Source organism: Bos mutus, chromosome 11, assembly GCF_027580195.1.
Source record: "Bos mutus isolate GX-2022 chromosome 11, NWIPB_WYAK_1.1, whole genome shotgun sequence".
Taxonomy (NCBI): domain Eukaryota; kingdom Metazoa; phylum Chordata; class Mammalia; order Artiodactyla; family Bovidae; genus Bos; species Bos mutus.
This window is the reverse complement of record NC_091627.1, coordinates 59,168,516-59,183,016: the sequence shown is the minus strand read 5'-3', so window position 1 is coordinate 59,183,016 and position 14,501 is coordinate 59,168,516. Positions and strand designations below refer to the sequence as shown.

The 14,501-nt window shown below is 46.0% G+C and overlaps 1 protein-coding gene across 1 annotated transcript; it reads left to right on the top strand.

Moving 5' to 3' along the window:
* The first annotated feature begins 6,728 nt into the window (after positions 1-6,728).
* Positions 6,729-11,033, top strand: FOXI3 (forkhead box I3). The gene is made up of 2 exons (XM_005910899.2): positions 6,729-7,371; positions 10,408-11,033. The coding sequence occupies exons 1-2, from the start codon at positions 6,729-6,731 to the stop codon at positions 11,031-11,033; spliced, it is 1,269 nt and encodes a 422-aa protein (XP_005910961.2).
* The last annotated feature ends 3,468 nt before the right edge of the window (positions 11,034-14,501 follow it).

Below are 14,501 nucleotides of genomic sequence, written 5' to 3'. Positions count from 1 at the left end.
ATATGGACTGCTTTGGAAAGTTCTCCAAAACATATTAATGGAACTAGAAGGTGCAAAGCTATGTCAATGGCATGGATTCTGCTTTAAAAAAAAATAAATAAATAAAGGCATATATCTGTGCAGGTTAAGTACCTCCAAACATTTTCTGGAGGAAAGCATAAGAAACTGATAGGGGATAGGAAGTTGAAGGGGTGAGACTTCTAATTTCCATTTTACATCATTTAATGCTTTTTAACTTTAATTTCTTTAAGTAACAAACAATAATTGAGCATGCACCAATGATAGGCACTGAACCAGCCACTGGGGAAATACCGGAGGAGGCAATTAATGATGGTGTCCCTGGTGGCTCAGTTGGTAAAGAATCCCCCTGCAACACAGAAGACCCAGGTTTGATCCCTGGGTTGGGAGAAAGAAATGACAACTCACTCCAGTATTCCTGCTTGGAAAATCCCATGGACAAAGGAGTCTGGTGGGCTACAGTCCATGGGGTCACAAAGAGTCAGAAACGACTGAGTGTCTGAGCAGAGCATATATAATTATTGCCGAGAGCTCCCAGCCTGGGCTTCGTGGTGTGATTGCCTGGCTCTGAATCAGCTTTGAATCTTGGCTGCACACTTAGAAATTACTTAACTTCTCTCTCTGAGACTTCATCTGTAGAATGCAGACTGAGAGTTCTTATCTCACAGAATTGCTGTAAGAAGTAAATGAGATAACCCATGGAAGATGCTTAGCACAATGCCAGGCATTTAGTACATGTTTCCTTAATTGTAAGCACTCAAAAAAAGTGAGCCACAGAGTCACGGAGACACAGTCCCCAGCCTCAAAGAACACTCAGTATAGTGAGTAGCTGAACTGGAGAGGAGGAACTGGTTATTAGAAATGAGAGTCCAGAGAACTGGATAACCTACCAAGCCGATGCTGAAGCCATCCAGCAAGACAGGAGGGCTGGAGGGCATTTGTGCCCTGAGGAGGGAGGAGTTGGGGGAAAAGTAGCCTCAGGGCACCATGGGAGGATCCCGGGGAGCCAGGATGCTTTCAGAGCACGGAGAGACACTATCAGGCAAGTCTTCTAGGAGAGCTGAAGACACTCTGGGAGCAGGTCTGGAGCACAAGGAAGGGTCTGACAAGTTAGCTGAGGAAGCTCAAGAATGGGGCTAATCAGCTAGAGCCAGAGGCCAGTGAAGCATTCCAGAGGATTGGGGAGGGGAGAGTGAAGCACTGGGAAGAGGTCTAAGGTTCAAGCAGGCAGTGATGTATTAGTAACTTTGTTCAAAGGATTTGTTGGATCACCATGGTTTGGGCTGATAATTTTTTTCTCTTATTCTTCTGGACTAAGTACACAGAACTTCGGTGGTATCTTCAGAGGCTTCAACCCACAAGAATCCCAAGGAGTCATCCTTTGTGCTAGGCATCCTGTGCCTAATGTTGGCAGTGGGAAGAGCGCCATAAGCCATGGGGGTCAGCTGGCCTATGGCCTGGTAGTGCTTCTGAGCCTCCCTGCCCATGATTTTTGCACTCTGCCCCCGGTATCTGAGCCTCCCAGGTAGCAGCAGTTGTAAAGAATCCTCCTGCCAATATAGGAGATGTAGGAGATGTGGGTTTGATCCTTGGATTGAGAAGATCCTGGAGGAGGAAATGACCACTCACTCCAGTATTTTTGCATGGAAAATTCCATAGACAGAGAAGCTAGCTGACTATGGTCTGTATGGTCACAAAGAGTCAGACCCAATGAGTGACTGAGCATACACAACACCTGTATTTACAGCTCACTCCAGTCTTTGACTCCCAGGTGGCTTAGTAGGGGGACCAAAGGGGCAACTTGGCCAAGGTTAACATGAACAGCTCACAGGTAAATGTGTTCTTGGAAAAGAAAACAGAGGCTAAGTTGGTGAAAAACCTGCTCTCCTAGTGGAAAAGAGCCATCTCAGTTTCCCATCAGCTCTTAGATTCAGTAAGTAGAGCCTAAATGTTTGTTAAAAACTGATGGACAGCACCTCTGACATCTGCTGCATCTGCAGTGATGCACTGGGAGGGGACAGAGGCTCTTCAGTGTGCTCCTCATTAATGACACTGCTGCTAAGTCGCTTCGTCATGTCCGACTTTGTGCGACCCCAGAGATGGCAGCCCACCAGGCTCCCCTGTCCCTGAGATTCTCCAGGCAAGAACACTGGAGTGGGTTGCCATTTCCTTCTCCAATGCATGAAGGTGAAAAGTGAAAGTGAAGTCGCTCAGTCATGTCCGACTCTTATCGACCCCATGGACTGCAGCCTACCAGGCTCCTCCATCCATGGGATTTTCCAGGCAAGAGTACTGGTGTGGGGTGCCATTGCCTTCTCTGATTAATGACACTACCAGTTGCTATGTGTATGTATATATATATACACAATATATATATACACACACACACACATATATACTATATATACATACATATATATACACTATATATATACCAGTTGCTATATGTGTGTGTGTGTATATATATATATATATATATATATATATATATATTATATATATACATACTATATCTATATATATAGGAGTGGTTTCCAACTCCTTGCAACCCCATCATGATGGACTGTAGCCCATCATTCTCTGTCCGTGGGATTCTCCAGACAAGAATACTGGAGTGAAACAAACAAACAAACAAAAAAGAATACTGGAGTGGGTCGCTATTCCCTTCTCCAGGGATCTTCCCTAACCAGGGATCGAACCCAGGTCTCTCGCATTGTGGCCCGATTTTTATGGTCTGAGCCACCAGGGAAACCCCTAAATGAGAACCAATTAAGTGGTCAGCAATTGGAAAAAGTAAGGAATGAGGTGGTGGGTCCAGCCCCCATAGATGCAATATCTTTCCTTCAAGAATCCATCTTTTCTTCACCAGAAAAATCTTACATATTTTAGCCTATGTGGTAGTTATTCTTACTTCATTTTCCCCTAAACTGTATTCTTTGATTACAATGAGTTTTCCCACTTTCTCTTAATTTTTTAATAGCTGCTAAGTCTTTATTTGGGCTTCCCAGGTGGTTCAATGGTAAAGAACCCACCTGCCAATGCAGGAAACATGTGTTCGATCCCTGGGTCAGGAAGATCTCCTGGAGAAGGAAATGGCAACCCACTCCAGTATTCTTGCCTGGGAAATCCCATGGACAGAGGAGCCTGGCAGGCTACAGTCCATGGGGTCACCAAGAGTCAGACACAATTGAGTGGCTGAACAACAACAATTGTCTCTAATTACTTTTGGCATTAAAAATTGACAACAATCCATATCCCCTATTGATGAGCTACAGTGTGTGTATGCTTGGGTGTGTTTTCTTTTTTTCATTTGGGGTATAGTTGCTTTAAAACATTGTCTTAGTTTCTGCTGTATACATATAGCTGATTCAGTTCTTGCCTTCTCTTCTCACCTCCTCTGTTGTTCTAAGTTGCAACTATGGGACTTCCCTGGTGGTCCAGTGGGTAAGACTCCACGCTCCCAATGCAGGGGCCTGGGTACAATCCCTGGTCTGGGAACTAGGTCCCCCATGCAAGCACAAGGAAGATCCTGTGAGCCACAACTAAGACCCAGCACAGCAAAAACACATAAATAAGTTGCAGCTATCAGGAATTAAGAGCACTGAGGTTATTTCCAATGTATATTACCTTTTTCTTCCTCAGTAAATATGGAAATGGATAAGGAAATGGCAACCCACTCTAGTATTCTCGCCTGGGAAATCCCATGGACAGAGAAGCCTGGCAAGCTATAGCCCATAGGGTCGCAGAGTTAGATCCAACTAAACAACAAAAAAATATGGACAAATACTAGCAAATGCCATAGTGCAAACATTTCTATGCTATAAATCAATGAGTGTAAAGAATTTTACATGTTATTATAGTATTTGTTAAAAATGACTACATTCCATTGTAAATTACTGTTGTTGCACAAGGAAGCATCTAGAATGTTACCAAATGTCAGTGGAAAATAAATGAGAGATTTTCTTCAGGTTGAAAGGTTTCCCAAAATGTTTTATTTTCCAGTGATGAAAACATGCAACATCTACCTTTGTTTTACATAATTTTACACTGGTATAGGTACATTGATCAATTGCCTCAATTATATTCTTTTGTGAAAAGGCAATTTAACAATACATTATTACAGAGAACTTGCATTTTATGCCTAGGTTTTATTCTATTTGCTTTTCTGTTTTTTTTCAAGTGTACCGAATGTTTTAAAATTTTGTTTAAAATTCCATGTGGCTCAGTCAGTGATAAAGAATCCACCTGCCAATGCAGTAGACACAGGAGACTCGAATTCCATCCCCGAGTTGGGAAGATCCCTTGGAGGAGGAAATGGCAATCCTCTCCAGTATTCTTGCCTGAAAAATCCCATGGGCTGGGGAGCCTGGCCGGCTACAGTCCATGGAGTCGCAAAGAATCAGACAGGACTGAGCAACTGAGTACATACACACGGATTTAAGATATTATTTTAAATTTTGACATTAAAAACCAAGACTGTGACCAATGAGTCTTAAGCTTGGCTAATTAATATGTAATTTAAAAACAAATAGAAAAAAGTATGATATCCAAACCCTTAGCAGGGGTGAACTGTTCATTTCACAGGTCCCTATCTGGATATCTGCTGTAACAGAGCAAAGAGCCGCTAGGTGGCTCCATTAATTTAATAAAATTAAAGTTGGGAAAAGATAATGTATAGTCAAGGAGCAAAATATCTCTTTTAAGCAGAACCTTTAACCAAAGAAACAATGATCTTTAATCATAGCCTCTCACTCAGAATAATTTGGAATATAGGATTAAGAGTTGAACTAAAAAAAAAAATCTGCAAGACTGCAAAGTATGTATGGGTAATCAATTTGCTAAAGAAAAGTATATTCTTAAGGACATCAATTACTAAGGGAGGGATGGTTTCAAATCTTTCCTAATTTATTACCATCTAGTTTGCCAGCTTTTCTTTTGAACTTTTTCTCTTTTTTTGTTTAAACTTTAGGAAAAAATATTAAATTTGAGCATTTATTAAGTTACTAAAAATTGCTTTCCAATTTCTTGACTTACAGCTGTCATCCTTATTAACATCCCAAGAAAAATAACAACTTCATCTGGGCTATTTGGGAAGGAAAACGAAAGCAGTTTTCCTTCCCTCAAAATACAACTAAGGCAAACACTACTCCATTCTATACCATTTGCAAGGAGACGGAAAGAAACTGTGTGACAAGAATTCCTTGCCGGGTTCACAAAAGACGAGAAAAAAATGTTACATTTGAAGTGTGAGTTGCATTTTAGGTACCCAAGTTGGCTAAGATCTTTGGATTTTACTTTTTAAGAAGTGCTAAAACAGAAGAGGATCATTTTCCTGAAAGTACATAAGGAACTGTCACGAAAATAAATGCGGGAGGTGGGTTCCGAATTATTAAGTATTCTGAATCGTCAATCTGCAATTGACAAATAGGAAAAAAAAAATTTTTTTTTCCTCTCCCCTCTCCTTTAAAAGAGAATCTCAGACCTGTGACCGCTTAAGAAAATATTTAGAACTCAATTTAACCGTTAAAAAAATTTTTTTTTCTTATCATTCGGAGTCAATAAATAATGATGGCGTGGCACTTGAGTCTCCACAGTATTTTGCTGATTTTGTTTGTTTTTCCGGGCAGGAGCTGCATTAGAAAACTTAACAGAAGTAGAGGGCAAGTCTTCTGCCATAATTCGTTGAGATCGTTTTTTGTAAACGAGCGCTTCTAGCACAGTTTAAATTACAGTTGGCTTTAAAATGCTAATTCCGAACCCACTTATTTATGTGTCTTTGAAAACGTTTACCCTTCTGTTTTCGAAGACAACAAATGACACCAAAAGTCTGCGCAAACTGGACCTAAAATGCATGTCTATTTTCCGGATAGGAACGAACCTATCGCTATGTTTAGAGAAATTAAAAAACCGATTTCGGTCCTTCCCTTCAAAGAATTCCCTAGGACAAGGGGACGCACCAAGAATGCTCCTTAATATCTACGGTGTACCTCCAAAGACTTGTAAATCGCGTCTATTATTCTCGACTGGGAGCCGACCAGTCGAGACCGGACGTGAATCCTGCAACTGATCACAAAAGATGTAGAGGCTCCAGGTCGAAATATCAAAGGTTGGGGCGGGGGCAGGCAGGTGGGCTGAGCGCCCACCCAGAGTTAACTCACAGACTTTTTAGAACAGTCGGACCGTCCTGGAGATTTTCTCTTTGTTTTGATATTCGTTATTTTATTTCGTTCTTGTGCTGAGGACACAATGGTTAGGAATGGGGAACAGGTTGCTTGAATATCGGAGGCGCCGGCCTCCCCCGGGCTTCCCTGGTTCTTCCCGACCTCCCTCCGTTCCACCCCGGCCCGGAGAGGAGGGGTTGCAGCGGCCGGGCAGGCGCGGCGGGAGGCCGGAGGTTTCCGCGCGCTGGGCCGGGATGCGTGCGCGGGCAGGTGGGGCGTGGCGGGGGCGTGGAGAGCCGGAGCCCGCGGGCAGCCGCCCAGCCCCGGGACCGGCCCGGGAGGAGCCCAGCCGCCGACGGTTATAAGAGGCTAGCTCGTCGGCGCTCCGCGCTCACCCATCAGTCCCCGCCCCTCCTCGCCGAAGACACGAGTCGCCGAGCCAGGGCCGCAGGGTTGGCCCCCAAAGGGATGCTCTTGCCCGAGCGGCGAGGTCAGCCCCGCTCGCCCCTCGCCGCCGCCGCCGCGCCGCGCCAGCCGACGGCCGCCGACATGGCTCTCTACTGTGGGGACAACTTCGGCGTGTACTCGCAGCCCGGCTTGCCCTCGACCGCCGCCGCCGCCGCCGCCCCGGGCGCCCCCGCACCCGCCCGGGCGCCCTACGGACTCACCGACTACGCCGCGCCGCCAGCCGCCGCCGCCAACCCCTACCTGTGGCTCAACGGGCCGGCCGTGGGCGGTCCCCCCGCCGCTGCCGCCGCCGCCGCCGCCGCCGCGTATCTGGGCGCCCCTCCGCCGCCGCCGCCCCCGGGGGGCGCGCCGGGACCCTTCCTGCAGCCGCCGACCGCCGCTGGCACTTTTGCCTGCGCTCAGCGGCCCTTCGCACAGCCCGCGCCCGCCGCGCCCGCCTCACCCGCCGGGCCCGCGGCGCCAGGGGAGCTGGGCTGGCTGTCCATGGCCAGCCGCGAGGACCTGATGAAGATGGTGCGGCCGCCCTACTCGTACTCGGCGCTCATCGCCATGGCCATCCAGAGCGCGCCCGAACGCAAGCTCACGCTCAGCCACATCTACCAGTTCGTGGCCGACAGCTTCCCCTTCTACCAGCGCAGCAAGGCCGGCTGGCAGAACTCCATCCGCCACAACTTGTCTCTCAACGACTGCTTCAAGAAGGTGCCCCGCGACGAGGACGACCCAGGTGAGGGCGGACAGGTGCTTCCCGGCCGGTCCCTTACCCACACCCGCCCCCCACTACGCCCACCCCGCAACTCACGCACACGCAGAGGCAGGCCAGGGTGGGATAAAGGTAAAAAGCCTGAATCTTTAAGCGGAAAGTCAGTCCTGAGTGGTGTTCCTTAGGCGGTTGGAAGGGAGGGTCGAGTTACCGGTAAACGGATTAGGAATAAAAACACGGGTGGGCTCTCAGATAACGGATGGCTGTAAAGAGATTCAGATGAGCCGAGAATCCCATCACATTTCAGGAGAGTGAGGTGGGGAGAGACGGGGAGTTGGTACCCGCTGTACGTAGATGCGTTTCGAACCTTACCTGTTTAGAAACGTAATAGTGTAAATCCCAAATGTGCTTCGTGCGGATCTAAGCCCCTGAGGTGAGGAGGGCTGGGTGATAGTGGCTTGTTAATGGTTTCCCTCTTAGCTGAGGAATGAGGTGAAGAAAAGCTCAAAAATCTCAGAAACAGATTCTTACTGGAGGTTTTCTGAAGGCGCTCAGGACTAGGGGTGTGGGGTGAGAATCCGGTTAGGGAAAAGAGAAAACTGTTTCCTTGCCTTCTACAGCAGGAATCCCCAACCTCTGGGATCTAATGCCTGATGATCTGAGGGGGGGTAGATGTAGCAATAATAGAAATAAAGTGCACAATAAAAGTAATGCACTCAGACTCCCCCCCATCCCTTAGCCCCCTGCGTTGGTGGAAAATATTGTCTTGCAGGAGACCAGCCCCTGGTGCAGAAATGGCTAAGGATCAGTGAGGGATACAGGATTCTTTGTAAATTATGTAAATGCTCTGAAGTAGTTGTGTTATTGTTCAGTCGCTCAGTCATGTCCAACTCTTTGCAACCCCATGGACTGCAGCACTCCAGGCCTGTCTGTCCTTCACCATCTCCCAGAGCTTGCTCAAACTCATGTCCAATGAGTAGGTGGTGCCATCCAACCATCTCGTCCTCTGTCGTCCCCTTCTCCTCCTGCCTTCAATCTTTCCCAGCATCAGGGTCTTTTCTAATGAGTTGGCTCTTCGCATCAGGTGCCAAAGTATCAGAGCTTCAGCTTCAACATCAGTCCTTCCAATGAAGAGCAGTGCTTTCCATTTGAAATGCTGTACAAACTACACGTAGTTGAAAAATTGTCTAGTAGCCATGTGAAAAAAAGTAAAAAGATGGTGGGAATTTATTTTTTAAAGCAACCCAAAATGTCATTTCAACATGTAGAACATATAAGAAATTATCCATAAGCTAATTACATTATTCTTTTGGTACTAAGTCTTCAAAATCCTATGTATGTGTTATACCATATTTCACTTGGTACAAGCCACTTTTCACGTGCCCAGCAGCCACGTGTGGCTAGTGGTTACTTTACTGGACAAGGCACGCAGCTCTCCAAGATGCATCTGCCCAGATTTGGCCTCTAAATCACCTGAGGTGATCATGTCAATTGTCACGTACACTCCCGGACTTTCTAAAAAGGTCAAGGATCTCAAGCCAGTGTCTTGTCAAAGCTTTTGGTAGCAAGGTGACACAATATAAATATTCTGGTAGGAGTAGGTATGATTGGTTGTTTAGATGGTAGTTACGTGAATTAGGTTTTTATTCTGCAACTATTTGCAGAAAATGTGTTGGTGGAGGTAATGGATGTGGAGGGGTGTGTGGTAGTGGTTAAGAATGCTTGACTCTAGAGACAACCTGCTTATATCCTGGCCCTGCCACTGCTAACTGGGCTTCCCAGATGGTGCAGTGGTAAAAGAATCAGTCTGCCAATGCAGTAGATAGACGTGGGTTCGATCCCTGGGTCGGGAAGATCCCCTGGAGAAGGAAAAGGCACCCAGTATTCCTGCCTGGGAAATCCCATGCTCAGAGGAGCCTGGTGGGCTACAGTCCACAGGTCACAAAGAGTCAGACAGGGCTGAGCAACTAAGCACGCACACACCGGTGGCTAACTGGGAGAATGACAGGTTGCTAACCAGTCTGCACCTCAGTTTCCCCATCTGAAGAATGGAGGCGATGATATCACTCGTCTCCAGAGCCATGAGGAGTAACTAGAGTTATCAATGTGAAGAACTCACTACAAGATAAGTGCTTTACGGTATTTGCAAATGCCAAAGATTCTTTTTACCAGAAGTGATGAGAGCCGTTGGGAGAAAAAAAATCCTCGAGGATGACAGATCTTTTTTACTTCAACTGTGCTAGATAGTGAGGGAGTTTTTCTAAGCAGAAGACTAGCATTGCTTGCATTAAATGGGGTCCTGGTCTGAGATCAGCCTGGTGGAGGAAAAGCTGGGAAGATGTGCAAGGGTGCCTCTTGCCCAAGGCGAGGGATGGGTGTGGAGCTTCCTTGTACTTTCAAATAGATGCCATCCAAGGTGTGTTTAAAACAGTCAATTGCTCAGTAATAACTTGTCGTTTCTGTTGGACAAGGCGGAGGGTTGGGTATTGGAGGTTGCATTTTTCCAGTGGAGTATTTTTTCAGGGCAAATACTATACCCTTTCAGCAAATGATAATGATAATAGATACCTTTTTCTTTTCACTGCTCACTGTGTATGGCTTCTTTGCGGAGATCTATCATTTACCCCTCACGGCCAACCTGTGAGGTGAGTACTGTCTTATCCCTATTTTTATAGATAAACAGAGGCTCAAGTTCAAGTAGTGCCAGTTCCCCCAAAAGGACAACAGAGTGGATTGAGCATCTCTGTCAAGTTTCATGAGAGCCTGCCTCCCTCATCTCAGACCCAAAGCTGGGCATGTGGGGCTTCCCTGGTGGCTCAGTGGTAAAGAATCCGTCAGCCAATATCAGAGGCGCGGGTTTGATACCTGGGTCGGGAAGATCCCTTGGAGAAGGAAATGGCATCCCACTCCAGTATTCTTGCCTGGAGAATCCCGTGGACAGAGGAGTCTGGCAGGGCTACAGTCCATGCAGTTGCCAAAGAACTGGACATGATTTAGTGACTAAATGATAACATGGGCACGTATACCTCCTCTTCTAACCCATCTTTCTCATCTTTGCAGGGAAAGGTAATTACTGGACCCTGGATCCAAACTGTGAGAAAATGTTTGACAACGGAAACTTCCGTCGGAAGCGAAAGCGCCGCTCGGAAGCCAGCAGCACCCCCTCAGTGGCCGTGGGGACTTCAAAATCAGAAGAAGGGCTCTCCCCGGGACTGGGGTCTGGAGTGGGTGGGAAGCCAGACGGAGACAGTGCCCCTGCATCTTTGAGACCCTCCCAGTCCCCAGAGCCTCCTGAGGACACCAAGAGTACTGCCTCCTCACCGGGAGTGTCCATGCTTTCCTCCACCCCTTGCCTGAACAGCTTCTTCAGCAGCCTCAGCACCCTAAGCGTCGGTAGTAGCAGTGGGAGCACGCAGCGGGCACTCACTGGCAGCCGTCCTCTAGGGATCCAGGGGCCCCAGGTGCCCTCAGGCGGCGTGTTTCCCCCCAGCTCCGTCCCGGAGCCCTCATCAGACCCCTTGCAACTGAATCACAGCTCCAGCAGCAGCAGCAGCCAGAGATCTTCCTACTACGGCCCCTTCCCCGCCAGCACCAGCGGGGCCCCGAGCAGCCCCTTTGGCAGCCCTTTCTACAACTTCAGCATGGTCAACAGCCTCATCTACCCTCGGGAGGGCTCTGAAGTATAGAGCCCCAATTCCCAGACTCAACTGTTGGACACCTGAGATCTCATGAAAATACAGATCTCCAGGCAGTAGGTCTGGGGCAGGAACTGAGATTGCATTTTCTCCAGAGCTCCCGGCAAGATCCACTGAACACACTCGGAACAGCGTGTGGATGCAAACTTTTTCTTTACCCGACAAGCTTTCTCTGGATAAAGGGCCTCCCTGGAGAGAAATCCAGTCCAGTCTGTCCTGGGATGGAATCCGAGAGCCCTGTGAGGGCAGGGACCATGTCTGTCTGTTCATCACTGTATATCAGGGTCACAGGGTCCAGTGGGCACAGACTTCAGATGCAAAAACAAGTGAATGAAGTTACTGGGTCAAAAAAAGTAACAGTTGGCACTGGAAGCAGCAGGGAATGGTTGGGACCGACCAGCTGCAGGCTGCTGTGGGCAACTGGTCTTCTCTGCCTGGCAGCCTTCTGTTTTTTCTAGAAAAGTCAGAGACCTGCATTTTTCCAGGAAACCTCCATTTGTCCTCTTTGTGGCTAATGGAAAGTTTTTCAAATACTGTGCTAGAAAGCACCGCAAATCTTTGAGCTCTCTACCCAGCTCACAGATCACCTCTATTTATGCTTAGTGTCAGGGATGTGTCAGACATTAATAGCGATAGAAATGCCCAGACACACCCTGTGTGCCAGGCATATTAGTTCATTTAATCCTCACAACAACCTTGGGACAAAGGTATTGTTACTCCCCCTCGTTTTCTGTATGGTGGCAGTAAACTGCCAAGATGTTAGGTCCAAACAGTAAGTCATGAAGCCTGGATCTAGTTTTTTGATTTTATTGTTTGTGTGTGTGTGTGTGTGTTTAGTTTTCTGTCTTGTTTTGTTTTTTGGCTGCACTGTGTGCTTTGTGGGACCTCAGTTCCTGGATCAGGGATTGAACCCAGGCCACAGCAGAGAAAACACCAAATCCTAATCACTAGACCACCAGGGAACTCTCACCAGAATCCAGTTTTAAGGCAATCTGGCTCCAGAGTCTGTGCTTGTAACCTTTGTGTTCTAGTCCCTGAAAAACAAAGGCATTAACATGCATAGGCAGAGTAAGTAGTGTCTAAAGAGTAGGAATGAGCTAGGTTTCATCTGACCAAAGATTCTGGCTGAAACCAGTATTGCTTGGGATGTTCTGAGCATCAAGGATGGACACCAGCTCTGCCTCACTTTTGCTGCCATATTTCTGAGATCTGTGGTGACCGTCCTAGTTAACTGGTATCCTGTCTTTTTTTAGCATATGTCCTGGGTTTTTCATCTTTGAAACCAAGTTTTAGTATTTTATTAAAAATAGTTTTTAAATGGAATTTTTATTTTTAAAAGAAAACATTTGTGGTCAAAAATTTTTCTAATGTAATATATTTTAACACTCCCTTTTACTTCTCAGGAGGTGTCATCATTTGAATACTTTTTATGGTCACCGTCTTGGTGCCCAAGAGAATGTCTGTATGTGGCAGACACTCAGCCACAGTTTGAACTTATCCAAAAAGTGTTAGTGCAGAAAGTGTGATTTTATTGGAATAGTGATGCATTAAGATGAAGTTAATGTTCTATGAATTACCCTTGTACCATGTTTGGTCTTTGATGGGAACATTGCTAGTTTTTAATTTTTTTAGGAAAAGGAACACAAATTAATTGTAAAAAATTGTTAACTTTTCCCTGTATATTATTTGAGATTCACAGCATTATCGTTAAATTGGAAGTTTGAAATAATACATATAGAAAATTATTTTTTTTTAAAATAGTCTATTGAGGTATAAATAATGTCAACATTACTTTTTAAATATTATACAGGAAGACAACCAAAGAAACTACCTACCCTCATACTGTATGTACAAAAACCCCACTTTCTATGGATATTTTTGTATGTGAAAAATTGTATGGACTTTTATAAATATTGTTTCTAACACAATTCTATATTTGTAAATTAATTTATAATGTGAACTGGGATGATTTTTTTTTTCCCCAAGAAAGCACACTGCATGCTGGAAATCACATAAAATAAACTTGAAGTGGGATGACTTCTGGTTCCTTTTTGGGCATCTTGTTCTCCTAGCTTTAACTTCTTTCTATAAAGGAATAGAGCTGTAAGCAGCATGGCACAGAAACTGCTCCCGGATTTTTGTGTTGAGAGAGCAAGCAATTGATTTTTTTTTTCTTTTATAAAATTTTATTCTTAACACCAAAAGCATTTTGCATTGGGGTATAGCCGATGAACAATGTTGTGATAATTTCAAGTGAACAGCGAAGGGACTCAGTTATATATATACATATTCTCCCCCAATCCCAGTTTCTTTATTGGGCTTGTTCTACCTGCCCACATCTTAAGGGATTGGAATGAAACAGTTCTGGAGGATCTCTAGACATGAGCATCTTGTTTGTATTTTAACAGAGTAATGTTTCTGTCTAGCTCAGCTGGTGAAGAATCCTGGAATGCAGGAGACTCCTGGTTGATTCCTAGGTCAGGAAGATCCCCTGGAGAAGGGAATGGCAACCCACTCCAGTGCTCTTGCGCTTCCCTGATGGCTCAGCTGGTAAAGAATCTGCCTGGAATGCGGGAGACCTAGGTTGGGAAGATCCCCTGGAGGAGGGCATGACAACCCACTCCAGTATTCTTGCCTGGAGAATCCCATGGAGGACAGAGGAGCCTGATGGGTTACAGTCCATGGGGTCGCAAAGAGTCAGGCACGACTGAGCAACTAACAACAAGACCTCTCCAGCTGGCAACACTCCTCGGGGAGAACTCTGGCTTTCAATGCTGTGGTCCTCATGGAGGGTACAGGCAGCCCATCGTCTCCAAGGAAGTAGCTAGGAAACTTGAATTTGGCCCCAACTAGAAAATACCTGAAAGATAAGGTTTCTAGCCTAGGGTTTCTCAACATGAGCAGTGTAGATATTTGGAGCTGGATAATCCATTGTAGAAGCTGCCCTGTGCATCACAGAATGTTTAGTAGCAGGCTGGAAGCATTTCCCCTCTTCCTTCCCCCAATACACACACTGCCCCAAACCCCCCAGCCTCTGCTCCCAGGCCCTGAGATATTGGTGCAAAATTAGATCTGATTGAGAGCCACTGATCTAGACCAGCACCCTCCTAATTTGCCAATGAGAAGATGGAATTCCCTCACTTCCCCACACAGAGTTCTTAATAGTGGAGTGAATAAGGACTCTGGTACAAGACAGTTTCTGTCCTGCGAAATGGCTTTTCTCTCTTTTTAAAAAATTTTTATTTTTTATTGAGGTATAGCCGATTAACAATGTTGGATAGTTTCAGGTGAACAGTGAAGGGACTCAGCCATATATAAATATGTATCCATTCACTGCTATATTTAAAATGAATAACCAACAAGGACCTACTTACTGTATAGCACATGGAACTCTGCTCAATGCTATGTGGCAGTCTGGATGGGAGGGGAGTTTGGGGGAGAATGACTTTTAAATGAGTT

What these genes read in the sequence shown, in the direction of transcription:
- FOXI3 (XM_005910899.2), top strand. Translation starts at nt 6,729, where the DNA reads ATGGCTCTCTACTGTGGGGACAACTTCGGCGTGTACTCGCAGCCCGGC. An exon ending in CCGCGACGAGGACGACCCAG is followed by an intron (nt 7,372 to 10,407) that starts GTGAGGGCGGAC and finishes TCATCTTTGCAG; the next exon opens with GGAAAGGTAATTACTGGACC.